The 27,008-nt window shown below is 42.9% G+C and overlaps 1 protein-coding gene across 1 annotated transcript in view; it reads left to right on the forward strand.

Annotated features, from left to right (window-relative positions):
• The first annotated feature begins 310 nt into the window (after positions 1-310).
• LOC120247336 (autism susceptibility gene 2 protein-like) overlaps positions 311-27,008 on the forward strand; it is a 315,017-nt gene continuing 288,319 nt past the window's right edge. The window contains exon 1 of the mRNA XM_039255190.1: positions 311-1,755. Coding sequence (XP_039111121.1) covers positions 1,447-1,755 — 309 coding nt within the window. The 5' untranslated portion in view covers positions 311-1,446. The remainder of the gene's footprint in view (positions 1,756-27,008) is intronic.

Raw genomic sequence — 27,008 nt, forward strand, 5'->3', positions numbered from 1 at the left:
CCCCAGCCTTTTGCTTTCTACACACTCTACAACTGGGGAGGGGGCGGGGGCGGAGGGAGCCCAGCGGGCCACGTGATCCAGCGGGCCGGGGCCGCGGGGGCGGGAGCGCGCGCCGAGCGAGCGCGGGGAGGGTGGGGGCGCGGGCGCGCGCGCGTGCGGGCGGGCGCGGGGCTGGGCTGAGGCGGGCGGCGGCGGCGACGGTGGGCCGGCCGCGGAGGGGGAGGAGCGGGAGCTGAGCGAGGCGGGCGGGCGGAGGATGGGGCCGTGCCCGGGCTCCCGCTGCAGCCGCCCGGGGACACGCCGTGCACCCTCCGGCTCGGGGCTCTCGCGGCGGCGGCGGCGGCAGCGTTAGCGGCGGCGGCGAGAGCGGCGTTCCCGGCGCTTCCTGGCCGCGCTTCTCCCTCGGGCTGGGCGAAGCGAAGAGGCAGCGGCGGCGGCAGCGGCGGCACATCGGTGTCTCTCCCGCTGGAGATTTCTTTCTGCTTTCCTCGTCGACTGACTCTCCCCCCTCCCTTTTTTGAGGAAGGGTGACCTCTTCTCTGGGACTGGAAAACATTTTTTTTTGAGGGGTGGGGGGGTGGGTGGCAGCGTCAGGGTCTGCTTCTTCTCTTCTTTCATCTCCTCTCCTCCCCCCTTCAGGACCGAAAAGCGAGCCCCACAACTGCTCCAGCATCTTCCTTCCCTTCCTCCACCTCCCTTCTCCTCCACCTCGTCCAGTTTCGCCCTCTCCCCTCCCAATTATTTCATTATTATGCTTCCCTCTCTGGGGGGTCTCGTCCGTCTCAGGTCGCTCGGAAGCCGTGGCCTCCCCTGGATGCATTTCTTAAAAATTTTGGAGCCTGGGAGTGAGTTTTCTCTGAGGCGTGTGTGAGAGGCGGCGGGGGTGTTTTCCTGCGCGAGGGGCGGGTGAAGTTCATTGCCCCCACTTTCCCGCGACCTTTTCGGACCCGGTTTCGAATCGGGGGTGCCGGCGTTTTCGGGGGCGGGGGGCGCGGCGGAGAATGGCCGCGGGGAGGGCTCCCCGGAGCCTCCCAGTCTCTTGATCAAAGCATTCCGCTATTCTGATTTATTGCCTGCTTGGTGAGTTATTTTTTTTTTTTTTTTTTTTTGCCTCTAAAGGAGACCTGTGTGTTCAGCCATTACTTTGCTCGGCGCTGCTCACAGGAATCTCCGACCCGCGGTGCTGTGGGGAGCCCCGCACTTGGGCTCCTCGCCTCTCGCCCTCGCTCCCGTCCCTCCTCCCTCTCTCCGCCCCTTCCCCCTTCTTTCTCCTCTCTTTCTTCCCCTCTCTCCCTTCTTTCGGCCGCCGTCTCCCCCGCGCCCTCCTCGGGGCGGAGGGAAGCCGAGGAGGGGGAGGGAGGGGTTGGTGTCAATTTTTTTGTGTGGCCGCGGCCGGAGCCTGTGGCGGGCGGGCGGCGAGCGGGGAGACCCCGGCGCGGCAGAGCCATGGATGGCCCGACGCGGGGCCATGGACTCCGCAAAAAGCGGCGGTCGCGGTCGCAGCGAGACCGGGAGAGGCGCTCCCGGGGCGGGCTGGGGGCCGGCGCGGCCGGCGGCGGCGGGGCCGGCCGGACCCGGGCGCCCTCGCTCGCCTCGTCGTCGGGCTCCGACAAGGAAGACAATGGGAAGCCCCCGTCCTCCGCCCCGTCCCGGCCCAGACCCCCGCGGAGGAAGCGGAGAGAGTCCACCTCGGCCGAAGAGGACATCATTGATGGATTTGCCATGACCAGCTTTGTCACTTTTGAAGCGCTGGAGGTAAGGGGGACCCCCTCCCCCCGGTTTCCCTTTATGCACGACCCCACTCGGCTGCGCCCTGCTCCGCTGCCTCCCCCGCCGCGCTCCGGTCTGTCTGTCTGTCTAGGCTGAGGTCTTATTGTTGGGGGGGGGAGAAAGCTGGGGGGCGCGGGCAGACAGGCAGCGGGAGGGAATCGCAAAGCCGTGCCTGGTCTCCTCGTTTGCTCGTTCTCGCTCGCCTTTCCCCTGCGCCCCCTCCCTGCACCCCCTCCTCAGCAGATGGGCAGGGAGAAAGGGGTTCAGGCATCACAACAATGCGCCCCCCTCCACGGATAGCTGTGCCCCTACTCCTTCCTCCTCGCCCTCCCCAATCATGGCTTCTTGGCTGGTGGAAGTCTCTTTGCTGGGTTTGGGGCGCCTGTGGACGGTTCTCTGTGTGCTTTCTACAGAACCATATGTCCGTGTGTATGTGTATGTGTGTGTCTGTATAGTATATACCTTTCCTGGTCCTGGGTGTCCTCGGGACTGGAGACTGATGGGGTTTTGTGATCTCTTTGCCCCCCCCCCCCGCCTTTTTTTTTTTTTTTCGGTGAAGCTGGAGAAGGGGGCGTTTTCTCTTGGTTGGGAGAAAAGGTGGGAGGAGGGGAGAGAAGAGAGGAAAGGATGGAATATCTCTGTATTCTGCGTGGGGCTCTATTGCAGAAAGGGTTAATTATATCTATACACATACATATGCACGTGTGTGTGTGTGTGTGTGTGTGTGTGTGTACACGAGCAGTTTGGTAAAGGACATAAAAAGGTACACCAGGGAGGACTGGTGGGAGGAAAGAATAAAATCCTAGCTGGTATCTGAAGGGCTTGTCACCCAATTGTCCCTCTCCCTTTCCTTTTGTGTGTGTGTGTGTGTGTGTGTGTGTGTGTGTGTGTTTTCTTTTTCTTTCTGATTGGCTTTGTGTGCATGTGTATGTCTTTCTTTATTCCTTGGGCACCTGCAGTGTTGATTTCCAAATGCACATTTTCCTGCCAGCTACTGGCTCCTGGGGGGTGGGAGGGGGCGGATAGAGGGAGACTGTCCAGGGGCCTGGGGGAAACTGTCTTTACCTGCAGAGATCAGATTCGGTGCTAACATCAGTCATTGGCTTCTACAGATGTCACCCCCCTTTCCTCCCCCCAGCCTCCCTGTCCCCACCCCCAACACACCACACACACAGAAGGCGTTGAGATTCTGCAGAGTTGGTCCCGCTTTCTTAAGCACAAAACCCAGATAGGAGTTGGTTTCTAGTATTTCATGCACCTGATGTGATGGTGTGGTGTTCCTGAAGGAAACTTTTCCCTTTCCTTTCGGTTTTTTTGCTGTTATTATGGTATTGTTCGAGACGATCAGATGCAAGCTTTGTTAATGACAGTTTAAATCTCACAGGCAGTAACCGTACAGGTTTAGATTGCTGGCTCTGCATGTGTGCTTGGGTGTCAGGTTTTAAATATTTTTAAAAAGGAAGCCTTCCTGTCAGGGTTGTTCTTTTCTGTTTGAACTGCTTTTTGGTTGTGCCGCTGGTGGTGATGGTGGTGGATGGCGGCCAGTGGTTGGGGATTGGTGGTGATGGTATTGGTGGCCATAGGTTTTGATGTTAGTGATTGAATCAGTTACCCTTTGGTTCCAGAACTGGTGATTTATTGGCTAAAATGGATCTTACACAATTATTTTGAGTGTTGAGGCTCACCACTTATTAGGATAATTCTAACTGCGGCTTTAACTTTGCCAAGGTGGGAGGGTACTGTACAGTGTGACTCTTCTCTCTGTCTCTCTCTCTCTCTCTCTGTCTCATGCTTTGAAATAGATATTAAAATGGCAACATGTGTCCTAATATAAAATGCTGCCTAGAATTTGGTTCACCATTGCTCTCTCTGGTAGGGTTAGGACATTATTTGTAAGAGCTGGTTACAAGTGGTTCTGCTTTCTGCATGGTACTCCTGGGTTGCATTGTGGCCCCTCACCGTAAGTAAGCAAGAGGGGCCTGCATTTTCCCATGAACATTTTTGAAGGCCAAGTAGAGGTAGCTATAACTTAAGAAGTTGTTTTTAATTTTAATAAGTAGATATTTGACTGGGCTTGGGAAATATAATCCACTTGACTTTTGAGAGAAAATGTGCCCATTCTAGTTTCTTTTGGGTTTAAAAAAACTTAGGTTTTAGAAAAGATCAAGTTCAAAGTGTAGCATTAATACCATTCCTTTCCTTACTGTGATTATTTTTTCTGCTACTTTTCTAGATCAAAACCCAGGTTATTTTGGTTAGCTGAATGCTGTGCTACCGTCCTATCTAAATATCACTTACATATCTGTGTGTAGGTCTAAAAGGCCTGACTTTTTAAAAAGCTTCCTTAAAACTTTACAGAAAGATTTAAACATATACAAAAGTAGAGAGAATAGTATAATAAACGCCAATATACCCAGTGCCCAGGTTCAGTAATTACCAACTCATGTCTCATCTTATTTCACCTGTATCCCATCTACACCCCCTTCCCAGATGGAATGTGAGAAATAAAGTAAATATTCCTGAATGTATGTAATGGTGATGACTCAAAAACAAACAAACAAAAAAACCAAACCAACCCCCCCCCAAAACCAAACCCCACCAGAAACTCTTAAGTATCATTGTCACACCTAAGTAAATTAACTACAGTTCGCTAATATTCTCCACTATCCTTAGTGTTCACACTTAAGAGGCCTAGCTTTTGCAGCAAAGATGTAAATAAACTTGTCATATTAAAAGCACACAGTGGGGAATAAAAACCATCATATACGTCTGGTTCTGTGGGAAAAGGTAGATCTGTTTGCGACTTATTACATTTGTGTCCCTGTTGGGTGGTCAGACATGTGTGTAGTGATCACTGAAATCTCTGGTGTCCTGCTGTTCTCAGTTTACAAGATTTACACTGAACTATCACCAAGAAATGTGAAGATTTATTAGGAAATCGGCAACTAAACTATGAACTTGGACAGAAATATGTGTTAATGGAGTCCTTGGAAATGTTAGGAATTATTATAGATGCCAAGAGTCACCGTAAGTACATAATACGTTTTTGTGCCTTGTGTTTAGAAGTGAAATCGATTGTCACCATGTATCGTCAAGGCTGCTGCTAGTGTGATGTGATAAGAAACCAGAAATCTTGGCGTGCACAGCTAGGCTTGTAGCTTACGCTGGGTTAGAACAGTTAGCTGGCACACTGTGCAGTTGCATACTTAGGGTGTTAATGGACTCATTATTTGACTCTGTGATTTTGTCCTGAGTAGCCTGACTTCCCTTTCAAAAAAGAGGCTTCTAAGTCATGATGAAGGGTGCTGATATAAACTGCTCAAGTTCAGCTATGGTTTTACTGTTACTGGATTAAAAGCAAGAAACTTGCCTAATGAGAACCTGCATTTTTATGTTGATTATTTTTCATTATTCTTTGATTTTTTTTAAGATGATGAAAGCTTCTGTAGTTTGAGAAGTCCCACACTTTATAGTCAGTGAAACCGGCTGAGGTACTTTCATATTCTGCAGGGACACTTGTCTGGAGTAATTGTGCCCTGAAGTTCAAGTATATGATTGTGAAGAGTCTTATGATAGAAGATAAGAGGGTAGGCGAGGAGGCTAAAGTTGAATGTGGTGTTCTTTTCATTATGCATTTAAGAAGCAGAATTACCATTTCGATATCGTATTGTTTATTTGAGTATTCTTTGAATGATAGGTGGTGAGTGAACATCCCAGATATCATGCCTCATTTTTTTAAAAAATGCCTTTCAGCCAACAAAGTAGAAATGGCAATTGGGGTCCTAGTACTTACTGTCTGTACGCTGATGTGCCAGATAATATTGCCTTTCTGTTCTTATTAGGGTTTCTTTCTGTGTAGTCTTGATTAGGAAGCCATATGAACACCATGGCTGAAAATTTCACTTTGCAAATCCATCATTTCCCCCCTCTGTTATGCACTGGGTTTTAAGGGCAGCCTCTATATATACAACTGACCAAGGATGAAGTTGGTGGGGTTAGTAGACAGGAAGCCAGTTGGAGTTTTGCAGGCTTGTGAAAATGAAGGAAGACATACTTCTGGTGGTTAGAGGATCAAACCAAGACTTTCATGTGGTCTTTATTACCTAGTACTTTCAGGGCTTACCTAAACAGTGGTAGCATAAGTAGGCTATACAGAATTTGATGTGCTTACAACATGCCATGTAGTAGGCTCTTATAATTTACTATGGTCGAATCTCACTTATTCAGTTGTTTGAAACACATTAATCATGCTTCTTGTATCAGTCAGCAAATATTTATGGAGTGCCTAGAAAGAGTGCAAGGAAACTTAAAATATGTGTAGCACCTTGAAGGAGTTTAGTTGACAAATTAAGTCTAGCACCTATAAAATTTTGAAACAAGTGCTCACATATCTAATACCAACTAAGTGCAAGGAAGCATTCAGGGTAGGAGTAGGGAGAGAGGCTGAAGTGTTTGAGAAAGCTCTTGGAGAAGGGGCCTGGAAGTTTGAAGTGATTTGGATAGATAGGGAAATGGGGGATGGAGAGAGCCTTCCAAGAAGAGGGAATGGTGAAGAAGCACAGAAACCAGAGGATTGAGAAGGTGCTCTTTGATTAGGGCTCGGGGGTAAGGAAGGACTGGTAGCAATGAGTTACAACATTGTGTAAGTGGACACCTGTGCAGACCCGTGTTTCTAGGCTTGGCCCTCCTACCTCGTTGAGTGACTTCGGGAAGTTACTCTCTAAAAGCATAATTTTCTTCATCCCTTAGTTGAGAGGTTTAGACTAATTTTAGAGCAAATGTACCCAAGCTGGAAGGGAGCCTAGCTCTGCTGGATGTTCATAAGTGGTGTTCCAGGTCAAAAAAATGTTATCTACCCTCAAGTAGTTTTGGAACCCGGTGGGCAAGACAAAATTAAACAGGCTTGTTCTGCCAGAATTAAAAGTCTTTTTATTATATAAATGTGAATTTTGAATATCAGAGAAGGCAATGTGATGTGCCTTATTTCCTTGAACACAGGGCTCTCTTATTCTTGGCATTGTAACCTATGATCCAATATGGGGGATGCTGCAAAACATCTCCAAGGTCCTTCCCAGATCTTGGATCTTGGGGATCTCTCAGTCTAGGGTGAGTGGGCTGGTGACAGATGACTTGGAAAATCAGGCTCAGAAGTGTGAAGTTGGAGTGGAGTGGAGGCTCAGTTGTGAATGGGAAGGGGAGATGTAAATAATGATGGTTAGTCCACTTCTTCTGCTCCCTTGTCCTGCCTGGTGTCAGTCCTTTCATTGATTGTTAGCAGCCCCACCATGAGGTGAGTGCTGGTGAGTGATGCTCATTAATAGCCCTTCCCTTGTGATGGTGGCCCTGATGCCAGCAGTTCTGATGCCACCAAGCTGCCCTCCAGCCAGTGTGTTTTATTGTCTCTTCGTCCCTTCTGGTCTCCCCTATTGCTGTTTTTAAGCAAGCTGGGAAGGAGGGTTGTATGACAAAAGAGGTTGACAGTGATGTTAAAATAAAGGTTTCAGATTATCTGCCTTTGGCTCGTTTATGTATGAACTGGTAGTTCAAGAAAGGTCAGCACCCTTCTGCTGTTGTATAGCCAGGGAAAGCTGTAGAATTCTGTTTTCGGTGGATTTTTCACACTCTATCTTAGGAAGTTTGGGATGGGACTGTAGAGTAAATGGGTCAGTTCTAGCATTTCCCTTCTGAAAGTGTGCCTAGCTCTAGGATCTGAAGAGTTTCTAAATGGTGAGAAAGTTTTCCTAAAAGGAAGAGTGGCAGTAATGTGCTAGGTTATGAATTCAAGTATTTTACTGTATATACTGAATTTGAATATTTTACTGTACAAAGCAGAGCATCAGTTCAGGTGTATTTATGTGAGATGAGATTGAAGATTATGATATTGTGGCTTGTGTTACTTGTTGAGATTGACTACTTCACTTCTTTTTTGGAAGTAGATAGGCTATAAATGAACCCATAAATTAAAAAAATGAATCACAAAGTTAGTGATTGCCTTTGATCCTCTGACAGTGTTCTCTTGAAAAGGGGTTAAAAAAACCTGAGCATTCTGCATGATTCAGTGTTGAGGGTGATAAAGAGATTCTGAGACTCTTCTATACAACAGTCCTATATACTGTGAAAAATAAATGGTGATTATTTGATTTGAGAGAATGTTAGGATTAGATATATCCCCAAACAGAAAATAGTTGAGGCCAGCTGTTAAGGAATAATTTAGGTCCCAATGGCTACAAGATTGGGAAGCTTTTGGAGAGAAGGTCAATAGCACTTCTTGATAGGAGGGTGTGTGTGTGTGTGTGTGTGTGTGTGCGTGCGTGTGTGTGTGTGCGCGCGCGCCCACATGCAGAGAGTGGTGGTGGATGGGTTAGTGGTTTTACATTTTATTTTATTTTACCCCTATGCTGGGATTAGTCAAATACATTAAATGTAGCCTAACTTTATAAAAGTGCCTGTGTTACTTTTTTTTTCCTCAAGAAACAACTCTTTTTTTCATGGTTAGTATTAAACTTAATATTCTGTAGATCTAAGAAAAAGAACTTAGTACTGGGATAGCAGTTGTTCATTTGAAGAAGTTCTGAAAAAATGTCAAGTAGATTTTGAAATTGAGGTTTGAAAACTCTCAGATAATTGAAGTTTGGAAGAGCAAGATGGGACTTAATTTGGTGAAACCCAAGACAGCAAAGGATCAAAAACCATGTAGAGACATTGTTAGGTGGATCAAAACCATTTTTCTTACATAATTTGTACATGTTACATGAGTAGATGAATTGCAGATTTTTTCCCCCTGGGAGAGGGGCATAGAATTTTATGCTGATGAGACCCTAACCCTAAATTTGTGTGCTCTTCCAGGTCTGAGCTATGTTCTTTCTTTTTTGTTTTGTTTTGTTTTGTTTTGTTTTGTTTCTAACAAGACTACAGGGTAAGGGGGTACGGTGTTAAAGTCACAAAGAACAGGTCCCGTTTATGTTGTTAGTAAATGAGGAGGGGAAGAGTGGGTTTCACATAGTCTGGGTTTCTGTGCTTAGGAGGAGACTAGGTCTTGAGGTCTCTGGTTCCATCCTTTGCAAGGTGACCTGTAGCCTGAAAGCATGTGTCTTGTTTATTTCACAAGTTAGTGTATATAGCAGTCTCATCATGGGATCCAGTTAGATTCCTCAACTATCCATTGCTTGTCTCCTTCCTCCCTCTCTCCCTCCCTCCCTCCCTCCTTCTGCCTTCCCTCCCTCCTTCCTTCCCAATTTCCCTTCCTTCCTTTTTTCCTTTACTGAGGTAGACCTATCAAAATTATAAATGCAGTTACTAAAAGCTAATAGATTTAGGAAGTTGTGGATGAAAGGTGGAAACTTTAAAATTCCACACTTTTATTATTTGAGTTTCACCTGTCTGAAGGACTGATGTGAGCTCTGAAAATTGCTTGCCACAGTTTTCTGGGCTGTTTTGGCTCCTCATTCATATCTGAACTCTGGTTAGAGTTTGCCTGAACAAACACCACAAATTACCAACTGGCACATACAAATACATATTTAAAGACTTGACTGTTATTTTGGCTTGTCACTCTACCTAATGGTACCATATCTCTTTAGTATCTTTATTAGACCCTTGGAAAACCCAAGTGCAGTAAAATGGAGTCACAAGAGGAGAAGGGAAAAGCCCATGGTTTGTAAGTAATAGAAAATGGCTAATACAGGTTTGGATTCATTTTTGGCAGAAAGCCTTAAAATTGCAGGTACTTTGTGACTGGTATTAACTGAAGCATTTTGAAATGACCTGGGCTGGATACAGAAGCATGACCCGTGAAGACAAATTGTGACTCTTGGTTATGGGTGAAATCTGATACTTTACAATGGCCCAGAAATCTGGGTTAGGGTTTAAGTCAATGCCAGGGTCAAGTTGTGATGATACCAGAGTGATGTCATTTTCCTTGTCCCCATACCTACCTTCCACTGTAGCACAGCACCAGTCTCCCAACCTCATTTCAGGTTTCTGCAAAGTTTCTGATGGCAGTGATAATTTAGAGCTTGAAAAGAGAAATTAAGAGAGTCCAGTATCACAGTTATCCCTCAATAGTTATACTGAAGGAGACATTTTTTGGTTGTTTGCTAGGGTCCCTGTTCAGTTTTGCTTGCTGGCTGAAAGTTGTTCAGTGACTATTTTACTAGAGTAAAAATTAAGTAGGAAAATAAGGAAGAATGAAAATGTAAATGATTGGTGAGGATTAGATTATCCCTTGCTTTCCAGCCACAAGCTAGAAATTCCGGTGTTCTACCTATTTTCTCTGTATGTGTTCAGTTGGTGAAAATAACAGGGGTCCTGGATTGTGCTGTTCTAGGAAATAATTTTTTTATTATTCAAGTGAAATTATACTTTCACTGGGGCAAAAGGGGAAGCAGGTGTTTGGTATTGTGCATTACTGTGTATTGCAAAGTTCCTTGCTCATTGATTATGGTGATCAGTTTGATTACTGTCAAAATTACATTTGAGATTAATGTGCAGGGCTACATCTTTAGGAGGTGTTATCTTAAAGTTAGGACTGCAGGTTTTTTTGGAGCAATCTTTTAATCCGTTTCTGTCCAGCCACTGTTGGCTGCTGTGCTTCCCAAGCTGTGAGTGGCATTAGAAGCACAGATGTTGTCTTTAGTGGTGCAGTTCTACCTCTCATTTTGCAAATGAAAACACAGCCCAGAGGGGTTAATTGACCTGCTCAAGATCACACTGGGAGTTACAGCTCTCACTGTTACCTGCTGAAACTAGGAGGCTGTTTCTGCTTAGTATTTGGATTCCCAAGGATTGGAAACTTAAAAAGGAGGTTTTTAAAAAACAAAAATAATAATACAAACGAGGATGAATGATTGTAAAGCTTCTTATTTTTTTCCGAGAAACTTTCTGATTATTACTCAGTATCAAGAACCTTTTAAAAGCATTCTGCTTCCCCCCAGTGTATCACCCTGGAATTCATTGGCCTTTCTCTGTGGGTGCATTAGTCTTTTCTAAATCCCCTCCCCTTCTACTCCACATAATGAGGATATAAATGAGAAAGTAAATATTAGTGTGATGATGTAAGAGTTTCTCATTCTTGAATGTCCACTGGAAAGATGTAGTAGTTATTTGGGTATAAGATGACCTTAATGTGGCCTACTTAAAATTTTAACATGTTTTATTTGGAAATAGTGTTTTCTTCAGCCTGGTAATCCAGAGAAATTCAGAGCCACTTAATAGCATTGGTGGCAGAATATTTGAAGTGAATTTAGGAGTATAGTTGAGTTGAAGACTCAACCAAACTTTTCTTCTGAAGAAAAAAGTCTCAAAACATTAAATCCATATGACATGTTGGCTAAGGCATCTTGCCTGTTTATTGCTGAACCAGAAAATTTATAACAACTGTTTGTCATGTGTATATATTTATAGCCATTCATATAATGAAAAGAAGTTTTCATGAGATTGTAATAACATATCAAGATGGATGTAATTAAAACAGAAGCAGATTGACACCCTGAATTAAATGCAAACCATAAACCAGGATACCTGAGCATTGTGCCTTACATATTTGCTAAAGAGGGCAGTCAGCCAAATATGCAAATAAAAAGACATTGATGAATTTCCCTGGGTGTGCGTGCGGTTGCAGAGAACCCAACTATTTTATTAATCTTTTATCAAGCATTGTTTAGGTTTGCAGCGGCAATGGAATGTATTAATTTGGCAGACCAAATAGCTTAGGACCAGAAAGTAGGAAATAATAAGGAGAAGACATGATTGATATACTGCTATAAATAACACATGCGACTGACAGAGGGGCTGAGTAATCTTTAGATCTGTGCTTAATGTCATTAATGGAGTTGTTAAACCAGGATGTTTGAGTTGAACTTCAATCACTGAGACTACCTCCCATTTAAAATGCAGACCTATCTCTAGTTACAGTCTGAACTGTATGTTGACAAAAGTGGTGTAAATTGAATTTTTGTAAATTGGATCAAATACACCAAGGGAATCTTACTGTGAAAAATATGAGTCGTCGTCTTCTTTTTTGTTTTTTTAAATCAAGTATAGTACTCTGCAAGGAAGGTGGGATTTGGGTAGAGTGGGTCTCTTTAGATGGACATTGCTTTCCCGGAGACAATTTTCTACATGTGCTCCCTGTGTTCTTTTAAGAAAGTGACTGTGAGGTTTGCATTTTCGGTTAAGGTTTCATACCTCACTTGGTCGGTGCATCCAGAAATAATTGGTGGTGATTTGAATAAACCCGAATCATTCAGATTTCAGAGGGTGGTTTTCAAGTGGATGCTAAGGAGGGCTGTGGCTATGAATGTGGAATATGATTTTCATGTCTGTTCCATGGGGGAGTCCAGGCATGTCATAACAACTTCAGAGTCATGATTGTATAGAAACACCCTAGCTGTAATTTTTTGATATGACAGTTCAGTTTTAAAATTGTAAAGATGCCAAATGCAGGCTGTATTGTTATTAGGGAAGTCGGTGACATCTGTTATATCTTGTTAACCAGGGGAGGAAAGTGCTTTAATCAAAACATGTAATTATGCCCTCTCAACTGATGAAAGATCTTTTGCTGAATTTTTGGAATTGGCCTTAATGGAAGAAGCTGGCCTCTACAGGAACTGTGAAGTAAATTTACTCCTTTTATTTTGAAAAATTCTTATCCTTAACCATGGTGACATAGGATATTTTCATTTTGTCAAAGTGCGCTTATACTGTGTGTTGAAAATAGATATTTTCAGAAGTTGTCTAAGCCAGCATGAAATTTTGTTTTTTTCCTCATTCTTACCCCCATAGTGTGTGAGGTCCCAGAGGGAGTTTATATATCCAGATGTGAGCCTAGGAGGATATGTGGTGGGGTGGCTCAGAGCCACCTGGGGAGGGAGCAAATGATAATTACAGGTGAGAGGCAGGGGAGAATTCAGTTTCTGTGCTGGGAGGTGCGATTTCACACCTGAATGTTGAAACCTGCTATGTTAGACAGTCGTGTTGTTTTAAAATTAGTTTTATTAGTCTAATGTGGAAATGGACCAGATTGTTCCAGGTCACTTTTAGTTGAAGAAATATAACTGTTGTTAAATATTGATTCCAGAAGTATTTCCTGTGTTTAAGAGTAGTTTCACACAATAGTGGAAAATATCAAAAACTGTTTAACTCTGCGTATCTACACTGCTTCTAGCTTCCTTGATCACTTCGGAGAAAATTATTAAATACATTGGCTGTGTGGCATACCACTTCGAATCAGTCAGACTTCAAAGCCTATTCAATAAAGCCATCCCTTTATCTGTATTTCAACCCACAATTAACTTTATCTGCAGCTATTTTATTTCCAGAATCACTGATGATAGTGACGACGACGACGACGACGACGATGATGATGATGATAAAATTTAATGATAGTTTTAATGCTGGGGTATAGATTAGGTCAGAGAAATGCTTTATGTCTTAGCTCTGAGAAGTATGTCATTTTTTTGAAATGATTTTCCCATGGATTGAGATCTTGGGACCAGCCTAAAGAAGTTTTTGAAACATTGACCATGACACAATGTACTCTTGTGTTTTATTTGGGATCTGGTGGGAAGTTCAAGTGCTATTAATTTTTTCTTGATCTGTTATATGTTCTATAATGGCTTATTGTGTGTGCCTTGGGAGTATGACTAGAACCTTGGAAAAGAGAGTTAGGGATTTTTTCCCCCAAATTTCTTAAAAAAAATATACATATATATATTTTTAAAATTTGAGTGATAGAGACAGAAAGAGGGAGAGAGACACAGCGTGAGCAGGGAGGGACAGAAAGAGGGAGGGAGACACAGAATCTGAAGCAGGCTCCAGGCTCTGAGTTAGCTGTCAGCACAGAGCCCGATGTGGGGCTCAAACCCACGAACTGTGAGATCGTGACCTGAGCCAAAGTTGGACACTTAACCGACTGAGCCACCAGGCGCTCCTTTTCCCCTAAATTTCTAATGTATTATTTTCCTCTGTTCTCTACCTTTAGCCTCTGTACTCTCCCTATATGTTTTGTTCTTGGGATATTTGAGGTTCTCAGGATTCTTGCTTCCTTTACTCAGTAATCCATTCATAGTAGGTACTCAGTGCTTATTTACACTTGGCCTGTTTACACAAAAATTCCATGAAAAGACATTTTTGAAAAGGGAGCCACTATTTACTGAGGATTTACTCTGGGCCAGGCACTGTGCTCAGAATTTTGCATTCATTGTCTTGTTGGAGGTACCTTGTGGAAAAAAACGAGTGATTTCCCTGACTTACAGTTGAAGAAACTGCAGCTCAGAGAGGTTAAGTCAGCTTGCCCAGCCAAGGTCAGTACAAGAGGGGCAGGAAATTCAGTGGTTTATACCTAACCCAAAGCTTGTGCTCCTCACCCCTCTTTCTATCTTTCTTTTTAATGCAGATTCAGTTTGTGAGAGAGCCCCAAATGGGTCTCTGGTAGACCACATTTGTTCCCTGCTGCTGAAAATTGTCTTGGGTAGAAAGGACTTTTTTAGATATAATAATAGGATTTAGGGAGGGGAGAGTACCTCACCATTTTTTGGGAATTCTTTATTTTCTTTTTATGAGTTGGATTTTACAGTAGGTGGCTGCTACTTACTTACACAGTACAGCTGCAAGCATATTCTTGTTCTCTCTCTGTCTCTCTTTTCTCTGTCCCTCCCCCCACTTCACCATTTATCCCTGTATTAAAATTTGATCTTTTCCCAGGTCACATTGATTAGGTAGCTTTTAAACCTTTGTCAAAGGCAAGAGTTCAGGCTTATAAAATTGAGGATTACTGTGTGCCAGTCCCTATACTAAATCTTTTCATATACTTAGTTCACTAATTTCATAAATAGCCCCCTGAAACTGAAGGGTAAAATTGGAGAAGGGACTGGCACCCTCTCATCAGGTTACTGTGGGCATAAGCTTATTTTCTACTCTAGACTCCTAGGTATTTTGTCTTGTCTGGTTTGGGAAGCAGCACTTCCCCTGACAGTGTATCTCACATTAAAACAGACCTTACTGCTAGGTTTTTGTTTTTGTTTTTACTCCATTTTTCCTGATGGAAAACCGTACTAAATAGTTCTTTGTGTTTCTTGATTTCTGTATCTTGAAAATACCTGGTGACAAATAATGCATTATTTCCTCAGTCATTGTTTCCTTTCATTATTCTAAGCACACAGTTGTGAACTTGTCTCCCCCTGTCTCCGTTCTACCTTGTAGAGGTTTGTTTATGCTACTAAGAGTATGATAATGAATGTGACTATTAGATTTGCTTCTAATCGAAATCCCTACTGTGATTAGAGTACTGTACATTCTTGTGAAGCCCCCTCCTCTTCTCTGGGCCAAGATGGGCCTCACAAGTTCTTGGTCTAGGACTTTAGGATTCACACCTGGCTGATGATTATCCCTTGAGGAGTAGTAAAACACACACACTCCCTGGGCCTGAAATTTCACAGGATTTCTGGGTGAATATGAAGATCAGTTAGGTCACACACTTCTGAACAGTCTCTTTTTTTGAAGACAGGAGGCAGTTTTTTCTTGGAACCATCACATTCTGAGACGGGCAGTATTTGTCCCTCTCTCCCAACTGCTTTGGTGAGCTCGGTTATCCTTTTGCACATCCAAAATGGAAACACAATAGGTTTCAGGTTTTAACCCAGTTTGTGAGTGTAGGGGAGACCCCAGTCAAGGGTATCTTTTAGAATTTAATTGTAAAAACTCAAAGTAATGGGAACCAGACCTTTTAAGTCCAGGGATTTAAAAGCCATCTCTTACACCTGAATTTTATATATGGTAAAATATGAGTTCTGTATTACCTCTAGGGCCTGTTTCAGATTGTGAACACTCACATAGGAATTGTGTGTGTTTTTAACTTTTCCGTGTGTTGTTCCTTGCCCCTCTGGTGGTTTATAATTCCCCGTTGTGATGTTTTAAATTAAGGAAACAATATGGAAAAGGACTGATAGATAGAAGATGGGTGTCGGCTCCAGGACAGTGAGTGTCCTCTATTTATTGTTTACAGATGAACGTTACTTTAGCATTCTTGTTACAGATTTCTACATCTGCTGTCCATATTTCATCTGTACCTTATTTCATTTAATATGGTGTACCTGGGATTAAGGATAGAGAAATATGTGTGCTCAGGCTGATTTTGAAATTACACTGTTGAAATACAGCCCATATGGCCATTGTAAAATGGTTAGTACTGCATATAATTGCCTTCCCAATGATGTGCTTTGTCATTACTTCCATCTTCCAAGAAGCACTCCTATAGTATGCTGACAGCAATGGCGTCATTAGAAAACATACGGACAGGCAAAGGCATTAAATTGTCTTTAGTTTAAGGATTAGATTACAGTGTTAGAGGATGGGTCACCACACTTCCAGTTGATAACTGTTGTTCAGCACTGATAGTCTGGATGCTGTAGATTTGTAAAGGTCCTGTTGACTTGTGTGTTGAATGTATTTTGTACTTCCCTGCAATTCTGAGGAAGTCTTTTTAGCTGTTCACAAGACCTCATCACAATATTGTAGCCAGTTGGCTTCTCTGGAGTGTTTCTTCCAACTGTTCATGCCTCCTGCAGAGTTTTTCTCTAGGACACTCTCTCCACCTCTGTTTTCCTGTGTGTAAGGTCATTGTGAAAAAAGAGACTAAGTAGTGGAGTCAGGAAGCCACCAGGTGGCTGCCATGTTGCCCTGATTTATATCCTCCATTGTATAGCATCTGTCTCCTCATGGGTCCTGACCCTACTGTCCTCCTTCCCCGACCCTTAAAAGCAGTGAGAGGCAGGTCTTAGAGGCCCAGGGACTATGTGACAGGGCATGGAAAGAGACACCCTCCAACCCTTGTCCTGTGGAGTTGGAGTTGTTTTTCCTGGCCATCCATACATGTCCGTTATTTGGTTGTAGATATTTTAGGGATGCAGCAGTTCTGGGACATAGTAAGCTTTGAATTTGGAGGGTACTTTATGCAGCTGTCAGTGACTAGTAAGTGAAATCACAGAATGGAAAGTCATTCATCAAATTTAATGTTTCTCTTTGGAGTTTAACAGAAATAATGTGGACTTGGAGAGTTTCTGAGCAATAAATGACTTTGGAGGTCAGTGGTTTTTGGGTGCCTCAGGGGCACTGAATTAGCTGAGGGGAGGCCCTGACCTCATTTAACCAGAGCTCCATCTTTACCTGTTTTACATATTAGGGTAAGATTCTCTTTGGGAAGTAAAAGGTATCTGGATTCTTTCATTTATTCTTTTATTCAAGAAATGTTTATCAGTCTTCTGTGTGTGAGGCAGGCAGTACTACAGGCACAGGGTTTGCTATAGTGAATATGAGAAACCGGTATCTGCTGTAAGAGAGGCTATATTTCTAGCAGAGTGGGACATACTATAAATTATGGACACATAAGTATATTGGGTGCTGATGGGTTTTTAAAAGCAGGATAAGGAACTGATAGAATCTATATGCATAGGCAGCTGTGCAGTTTTATAGAGGGTAGTTTAGGTGGGCCCTTTCTGAGGAGGTGGTATTTGGACAGAAACCTGAGGGAAGTGAGGGAGCAAGAAATGTGGATAGTCGGAGGCAGAGGATTCAAGGAGAGGGAAGCCTGAGTGTTTGAGGGCTTTCAGGAGGAATGGATTGGTGTGTGGGTAGTTCCAGGAGGCCATAGTAGCCAGAAGGGAGCAAGTGAGGAGTCGGGCAGAGATGGGGAGGGGCCTATAGGACCTTTTAAACCACTGTGATTGAAGAAGTTTAAAAACAGCTGAAAACAATTGTCCAAAGCTCTCATTTCCCAGCCCAAGAAAGTCTTTGAACTTTCCCAAGATCACCCAGCTGAGTGTTAAAACAAGCCCAGATCTAGAACTCACAGGACGTATTTCTTCATGGAAGCTTTCCATCGTACCTTGCTGCCACCATTCCAGGACTTCAGAGCTATGGGGCATCTGTTTTGGAGGCCAGAAGACTTGTGTCTCCTTTCCTGTTTATCGGTATGCTTCTTCTAAAAGACATGCTTCAAGAATATACAGAATTCCAGGGCCTACTTATCATAAATTGGGAAATAGCTTTCTTCTTCAGTGCCAGAATCCACCTTTATTTGAGTTAATTATTTAAATAACAACAATGGTAATAATGGCTAATATTTATTAAGGGTTCATTGTACCTGGAACATTATCACATTTAACCCTCACAGAAACCCTGTAGGTAACATACTACTCACTTTAGAGATGAGGAAACTGTGGTTTAGAGAAGAGCAGTTAAATAACTTCCCTATGGTTATGTTGCTATGGTCGTGTTGCTAGACTGATTTCAGAGTATGTACTGCCTCCCTGATGAGGTGGAGGGGGTGCGCTGGTCTCTGATAAACTTTCCCTGGAATATGCTCTCCCCACCCCATTTGAAGATGGTTCTAGAGCTGAGTCCTAGAAGCATTATACTGTCTTCTCACACCCCCCTTCCATGTCTGCAACTATTAGATTGTATAGAGGATTTTGCAGCTGGTCTGGCTCAGTCCTGGCAACTCTGCTGATTTTAGGTGGATTACTGGTTAAATGGATACCTTCAGTCTTTCTGAGATGAATTTGGAGCATTTTCCTGTGCTGTGAAGTATGTTACAGAGTTTAGGCCAGTGTTTTCAAGTCTGCAGACCCAGTTGAATTGGTCTTGATTTTTTTCTCCTCCAGTGAAGTAAAAGCCTCAGACACCACTAGTGACTATACTCCTTAGGAATGTAAAAATCATGTTTTTAGTTCTTGTGCTTTTGAAGATCAATACATGCTGAGCTTGTTATAAATTTGTGTAGAAATATGTATGTATGTGTATAGAAAGCACAACATAACCAATACCCATGGACCCACCACCAGCTTTAACAAAACTAGGCATTTTACCATACTTTTCTTAAAACGGCAGGGTATTTTTAGTGTGTACTGTGTGAAGGGGAAACGAGTCAACTGTAAGGTTTAGAGCAGGGGTTTCTCACTTGGCTACATGTTAGAATCCCCTGGAGAGCTTTAAAAAAAAAAAAAAAGTCCTCATACCCTTGGGAGGGTGGAGGGAGCCCGTACCCCATCATCAGAACTTTTAAAAGCTCCCTGGATTCTGGTGTGCAGTCAGGGTAGAGGTCCTCTGTCTGGAGGAAGGTCTCTGTTTTTCTTCACAGGTTTTCCCAGATCCCTGGTACCAAGCCATGTGATAGTAAGCTGTACTCACAGCCTTTATTTTTCATTTTTTCTGTTGAACTTTTTAATGTGGTCTGCTCTCCAAGATTCTGAAGGGTGGTATCCTCCAGTGCCCCTCTCCTGATGCTATCTTCCCCTCACCCTAACTGCTACAAGCTGGGGGTCCATTTAATTTTTGTTAGGATTTAGATACTAGGAATGCGACGTTAGAGAGGGAACTGAGAAATTCAGAAGGGTTGGGAGCTGTGGCTGTAGGTGAGATGAGCTGAAAGTCATTATAAAACCTAGAAGTCAGTGGGGACACAGGGTTTCATTTAGAAAACCTGGAGGCACACGCCTCTTTATAGGAAGGCTCTGAGCCTTCTGGTGGTAGTTGAGGGCTTTTTTTGGGCCTGAGTCACAGCTTTCTTGGTACTATGGTGGGTTAAGATGTAAAGTATGTTCTGCCCACAGAGTGGCCAGCTCCATGTGGACACATCTGAGGCTGTGATGTGACATTTTTCAGAAGTATTGTCAACTCTTGATTATTTGGGGCCTAATTATCTCCTGTGGGCCTTAGCTCCCCGGGGCACCCACACCCTATCCAGTGCGCCCACACCCTATCCAGTGCGCCCACACCCTATCCAGTGTGCCCACACCCTATCCAGTGCGCCCACACCCTTATTCATTCAGTAAATGGTTACTGAGTTTCTCTCTGTGCCAGGCACTGTTTTAGCCCCTGGGGTTTGTAAACAGAGCCCCTGGTTTCAAGCTGTGTCCTTCTGTGGGGGAGAGGGGTGTTCCATTCTGGTGTCATGTTGTCCTTTTGCATGTCTAACAGAGAAAAGGTGTGGTGGAGCTGTAATCCTCCTTCATAAGAGCTCTAGGGAACTGTTAGGCAGGTAGGAAGTTTTTTTTCCCCCCAAAATGATTTGGTTCAATCATTTCGATTACAGATGTTCACAAATGTGTTCCTTCAAGAGAGGCTGAATGCTGGGACCTTGAAGTTTAGAGGGACTTTTCAAATCAGTTCAATTTTATTAGTTACCAGTTTAAAATGAGGGGAATAAAATAGATGTAGAGCTTAAGATTCAAGCTTAGGGAAGATCCTGAAGAAATAATGATACTCCATTCTCTTTGTTTCAAGTGGAATCCTCTAATTCCCCTGTATGCTCCCAAATTGAGGGGAAGGAAGGCAGAAAGGGAAAGTTATTTCTAGGGCTCTGTACTGGGCCAGGCTCTCAGGTTACTCTCAGTGGGAAAACTTAATCAGAAGTGAAGCTTAAATCTGTCACCATCTTCCACAGGGTCAGGGAATCAGGCACTGATGAATATCATTGGATCCCTGATAGAGGGTGTGTATTAGAGATGATTTTTGGAGCCAGTCAATAAAATGGATTATGAGAATAAAATGTAAATAAAGTTTGAGGGGAAAAATATACTGAAAAAGAAATCTTACAGTTTTTGGGTTAATTGGAGGAAGAAAACAGCGGTAGAAATGATTTCTTTGCCTAGATCATTATCTTTTTATCAGACATGGTTGTTGACTAAAGAAGGAAAAATAAATCTCATCATATAAAGAACTTTTTATACCTGTAAGCTTATTGAAAAGAATCCTTTAAAATAATAATAAAAAAGCAAATGTTTATTGTTTTATAAGCTTTTGGATTGTGAAAGTAGACTTTGACTTCAGTGTGTGAAAAGGTGGGTGGGAAATCAAATTTCTTTGTTGTTGTTGCTCAAAGGATAAGAACACTTTTCTTTTTCCAGTTTAGGCTTTCCTGGTGGTTTTAGAAATCTGTGGGTCTTCCAGGACTGTGCCCAGGTGGATGCTGTTCAGTACTTACGCATACCTGTCCACAGGGACTTATTTTGGGAATAAGGGCAGGGACTTCTGAGTGTTTACAAAAGTGAAGATTTGCACCAAAACTCCTATTAGAGGTATAAGATCTTAACTGTTTGTCAACTTTATCTCCACCATCGACTTGATATATTGATACATTCGATAATAATAATGGGAACTAGCATTTATTGCATGCCTACTGGGTGCACTAGGTATTGTTCTCATTGCTTCATTCAGTTTATATAATCCTCACCTGGCGGTCCAGTGTGGCAGGTATGCACCCAGGTTTGTAGGAGAGGAAACAGCTGCAGAGAGTTTACACCGAAGGTCACAGGGTGTATTAGTGGTGGACCCCAGACATTGTGGCTTCAAAGTCTGACTTGAACTACTGCATCACTGCACCACAGGACTAAAGACATCCTTCTAAAGTGTTTCATTCTGATGCTTTTTTTTTTTTTTTTTAAATGGGGCTTTTGACCCTTTCTTAATCCCTGCCCCTTCTGTGCATGTTTTCAGAGGTGGTAATACTCCCCCTAGGGCTGTCACCTTATCACAGATGAGAAAATGGAGATCTAGAAAGTTATGTTATGTAACCGCTCTGTATGACCTAGTGTGTAAGTGGTAGGACCGGGATGTGGGACCGAAGTTGCCTAATATATAGGTCACTGGTTTTCCCACCGCGCTGTATTGTTTCCATTAAAATTTTTTTCTAACTGAACTAAAAATTTATAAATTTAATTTGTGTCACTCCTGTGGATGAACTAAATTAAAATAGGTAGGTATTGTGTGATTTTTGCCCTAGGGAGGGGGGTGGTAGGCACATTTTAGAGACTAATATCTGCCTGTGGGGTTATCTGACCTGCTCCTGAGGACATCTTTCTGGCCTTTGGTAGGTTTACTTAAAAGGTAGATTTACTTAAAAGCGGAAGAGAGTATTTAGAGGAAATATAAGAGCGGGCCTCAGACTTGCGTTTTACATGATCTGAGGATTCATGGGAGGGCAAGTGTTTGTTTTTTCTTTTTTTAGATTTAAATTCGTTGTATCCCACTGGAGGGTAAAGTTAAAAAGACCTACATGAAAAAAAGAAAAAGACCTAAATGCAAGCCTTCTTTAGTTACATTTCCTTGTGTAGCAAATAAGATTTTAAGAGGAGGGTGGAAAGAACCACCTTGATTCTTGGTGTTTGGCTTTTTGTTTTTGTTTGTTTTTTTCTTTGGGTCCTGTGATTCCTTTTGTTGTAACCTCATTCCTTGGCTAATGCTTTGTTTAAAAACAAGTGCTCTGGTATTCTAAAACAAATTACCAGCAGGCTCCCTGATTGTGCTCTCAGATAAAAGACCCCAGGGTAGTGCTCTTTCTGTCTTTGAATTGCTGTTGTCTGTGCATGCCCAAAAGCAAAGTTCAGTTTTACTGTAGTGCCTCCAACCCAGATTAATGTGGTTATCTAAAATTTGGGAATATGAATTTGAAAGCAGAAATGTGGATTGTGTTTAACCCTTCAAAGGCGCCTGATGGGAATCAGGTCTATAGTGGGTAGCAGAGTGTTGTCTGGGGTTAGAAACTTTGGACCCCAGTTGTCTCTGAGTTTTTAGCTAGATGACTTTGGTCCTGTCATTAACTTTTAGGGAAATCTAAACTCTGAATGTCATAGTGATGCTATTGAGAGTAGAGGCAGACTCCTAGACTGTGGTGTGAAAAGCCCAGGTTCTGATTTTGGTAGTGACCCCCAAATCCCATGTGACCACAGATGAGTAATTTGATTTCACAGTTCTAAAATTTTAAGGAGGAGGTTCCCAGTACAAGTAACTTAGTGATTTTAACTTAATATCAGCTTCCTTTTAGGAGAGATGTAATTCTGGAGAAAGTAGTCATGAAAGCCTTAGGCAAGCATTTTATGTATTTGATGAAAGCACTCTTTCTGCTAGTAAAGCTTGTATAAAACTTTTCCAAATAGTTACACTTCGTCACCCATGTTGGGTATGGAGAACTGGGATTGGGTGGTTTCAGACTGTTGGGAACCACAAGTTCTCTGCCTTGTGCAGTGGTTTTGAAACCCCTGGTTGTACATGTGCATCCCCCAGGGTAGCTTCTTAAACATAGAGATTCCTGATCTACTGAAAAGCTAATCTCTGCTATGTGGCCCTGGCACATGTTTTTAACAGCCTCCCAGCCCCCAGGAGTTCTTTTACAGCAAGTCCCCTGCCCAGAAGTTTTGGAATTGCTATTTTAGAGAATATTTTTCAGTATTTTCTTGGGGGCAGCAGGAATGGTAGTGCTTTAAAATAATTTCTATGCTACCAAACCTTTTCTGAAAATAAAACACTCATGCCCGTTTGGTTTTTAAACTTTGCATATTGTGAAGTAGAACATATCCTAAAATAAGTATGGTGTGCATCTCAGTGAATCATCATGAAGTGAACACCCAAGTAACCAGGACCAGGCAATAGAGCATTGCCAAAAATATTTGGTTTTTAGTCTTCAAATTTATGCTTCCACCCCTTCTCTTCAGATTCCCCAAATTAGGCAAATAGGGAAAAGTTGATAAAACATTATAATAAGGTACAAATGAAAAAAAGCATTCTGCTTTTCTGTACTGACTTCTTAATTTTACTCTTTCTGTAAGTTCTGGTGATGTTAAGTTTGTATTATCTTTGTTTTGATTCAGCCTTTAAATCAGTTCCTGACAGTGACTGTCTATTAACGCTTACAGCATATATCAAGATTAGGCTCTAAGGTCTATCTTTTCTGAAATCTAATTCACTGAAAATATTCTCATGATAGTTTTGAAAAATGTAAAATGACAGATTTCCAGCCCTGGCAGTTATGACTCTGGTAAACAAATGAGTCTTGTCATTACTGCCCGGGTAGCCTGGTAAACATGCCTCACCAGCCAAATGTCTTTTTTATTTTTATCTCGGTACTTGAGGAAAAGTAGCCTCTTAGTTAACAACAAAAGAGAAGTCCTTCCTTTCTCTCCACCCCAGAATAATCTCTCCTCCCATCCATTCCATTTGGAGCATTTAAAACCAAAGGTGATGAAGTTCACTGAGGTGTGTGTGTGTGCATGTGTGTGTGCGTGCGTGTGTGTGTGTGTGTGTGTGTGTTTTCCCCTTTTGACACTTTAAGAGTCATTAGATTTTTGGTGGGACGAGTTCTAGCAGTATTAAACAGAAAGCTTACTTGTTTTCTTTGGAAGGAGATGCTTATGGTAAAGGGACCTGGAGCAAGCCCCCTGGTGAGCTGTGTGCGGGTGAAGGGAGAGCGCTGCAGGCTGTAGTGACTGATAATTATGTGCTAGCAGCTGCGTGTCTGTACTTCTTAGCAGGCACGTGGGTTCTGTGGCTGTTAGAGCTGCCCCCTCCCCAACCCCCACCTCACGCTCCCCCATCCCGGTTATCTCCAGTATCAACTAAACAGGTGACAAGGCTCCAATCACCCTGCCTGAATGGCTTTCCATCTTCCCAAAAGTACACCCGAGTCTTGTTTTGTTGCAGTACATTGATTAAATAAATATTCCTGTGTGCACAAAGGAGCTGAAATCTGTTATGGCGCTCTGCAGTTATCTGTCCATTGGTAGCAAAGAAGCTGTGGCCTGTTTTCTCCCCTCCTCCCTCCTTTTATCCTCTCCACCAGGCAGATCCTCAGAGGTGCAAGTAACATAAATTATCTGACCTCTGCTTTCAGGCGCGTGTGAAGCGGGAGGGGTGGTGTCATGCACTTTGGTGCTGTGTGCCGTTGGGGTAGTGCCCAGGGTGTTTGGATAATAGAGCTTGAGTGATTTAGATTAGAAGATTCTTTCTTGCTTTGGGGTTGTGGAACCTTTGTCTCTCCCTTTCAACCCTTGGCAGATTTGGGAAGGTCTTTCCAATGAGCTTGACTCTTTTTGCAGGAAAGGGTGCTTCTGGTGTTGAAGTAGTTCCGTGTGTGTGGTGTCAGATGTGGAAGCCACAGAACCTCTGTGAGACTTGGTCCCACTGTGTTTATTTATGTACAAGTACCCTTCCAATGGCAGTGACCGGAGAGACCCTCTCACCATTTGGACATGCAATGACAGGAATCGTTGTCACACTGGGGCTGGTGGGTTTCCTTTGGTTTTCAGGCTGGGGGCGGGACTTGCTAAGATACAATGGATGTAGATGAGAAACACGACTGAGTTAGAAAGTGTTATTTGTAATCCTTTACATGTAGGCACCCCCGGATGCTTATTGTGCCGAGTGTGAAGTGACCAGTACTAAAAGGTCTGGACAGGGAAAGGAGAGGGTAGGAGGAGAGTGAGACTGGAACGTAGGACATGAGGCTTGTGGAGAAGACACTACGAACATGATTTTGGTGTGAAGGAAGTGTCGTGTGGAGAGAAGTGTGACCACGGGGAGGTGTTGAAATGTTAGCAACTCCTAACATCTCCCGCTAAGAGGTGACCCCTTTGACAGAAGCGGAACTGGTGCCCTTGTGTAGCTGTGACATTAAAAGAATTGCGAGGAGCCTTGTAGCTGTGTGGCTGGCAGGGACACGTAAGTGGGCAGAAGTGTTAGAAGGTAAAGTGAAATCTCTTAGTGTGTGTCTCTTCCAGCTGACTGCGGGTAATTAGTTGGAAATGACATTAACCTGAGCTTAATTGTAATTTTGCATAGTAACAACATACCAGCTGTTCACTGTATTCTTTCCTGGTGGTGTGATTTAATTATTTTTTGCTATCTTTTAAGCTCTAATTTTATGTTGTGTTTTCCTTTAACCCCTCCTTGCTGCCACGGCCACAGCCCCCACAGTTGAGCGGTAATGTCATTTCTGCTGCTTTGGTGCCCACCCAGTGCTGAGGGCGTGGATTGCTCTTGGTTTTGCAAATCAGTTGGCTTTTTAAAAGGCCACATTGGAAAGTTACCAAGATGAACATGGGTGATGAAACCTTGTGTTTTTGGGATCCTCCAAAAGGTTTTAGCTTATGAAATAAGTAATATGGATAATTCCAGGCCTATCAAAGGTGCTGAAAATATCAAGTGAACAAGCCGAAAGAGAACTTAATTACTGAACAGTGATTGCTCTGATATAACCAATTATTGGATCATTAAATGTTTATTACCTTTTATATGCTCCTTTCCCCCATAAGGGCAGTTTCTTTTTTCAAGTCATTAAAACAGGAATGGGATTAAAAAAATTCTGCCTAAAAAATTTCCACGAGACTGAAGTATTAAAAAGGTCTTGTGTGATCTGACAGCTGAATAGCCTGTTTTTCTTTGGTCTGTTGAATTAGTAATTAATGAAATGTATTGCCTGAGCAGAGAAAATAAGATTAGTTTTGCTTAGAAAGAAAACAAAAGCAAAACATTAACCCCTAAATGCAGGTTAATATTAAAGTGCAATATAAAAACTATAAAAAGAGTTGAGTCTCCTTGAAAGATAAGATGCTCAGTGGTAACACGCATTTAATGAATTCATTCATCACTTTCTGGAGCACCGGCATAATATTTAGAAGGAGTGGGGTTTTGTAAATATAGGGGAGGACTGTCCTCAAGGAGAATCACGGTCACCAGAGCGTTGAACTGGAGCTTTATTGTTACTGAAATGCCCAGAACAGTTGCGTCACTAGGCACAGGCACATTCTGTGGGGCAGAGATGATGGTTATGAAGACAGAATTGACTTTCGGAGGCCATGGTGTCTTGGTTAAGAGCAGGGGGAGAGAGGCTGGTTCTGAAGAGAGATGTTGGTTTTGGAGGTCGTGGTGTTGTGTGGATTAACAGCAGGTTCTCTGGAGTCCCATTTCTTGGGTTCACATCCCAGCTTTGTAGTTTATTAGATTCGTGTCCTTTCCCTCAGTTTCTTCATCTGTAAAGTGGAAAGATAGTAATACAGGGTTGTTGTGAGGATTAAGTGAATTCTCAGTTGCTATGACAGTGTAGCAGCACATCCTGAATATCTTGGGTAGTGGTGCCGTGGGTGCTGGTGTCACTTTTATGGAATAATGCAACAGGATTCTTTCTTAGGGGAAATGGCAATTTAATTGGATGCTGAGGAACAGAAAGACGTTTCAGGCATTTCTTGTATTGTCATATGTAACCACATACTTAATTTATAATGCCTGCAATAATGTGTGCTTATGTAGCACCATTGTCAAAAGATTACAAAGGGCATTTATTACAGTTTATTCTCAGAGCAGCCCTCTGAAGCAGGAAGACTGTTTATGCACATTCTTAAGAGGTGTGAAAGGCTGAGGAGAGCAGGGCACTGCTGCCAGTGACTGTTCTTTAATTGAGGTGTGTTTGGTGC

Source organism: Hyaena hyaena, unplaced genomic scaffold (genome assembly GCF_003009895.1).
Source record: "Hyaena hyaena isolate Hyena2069 unplaced genomic scaffold, ASM300989v1 scaffold_513, whole genome shotgun sequence".
Taxonomy (NCBI): domain Eukaryota; kingdom Metazoa; phylum Chordata; class Mammalia; order Carnivora; family Hyaenidae; genus Hyaena; species Hyaena hyaena.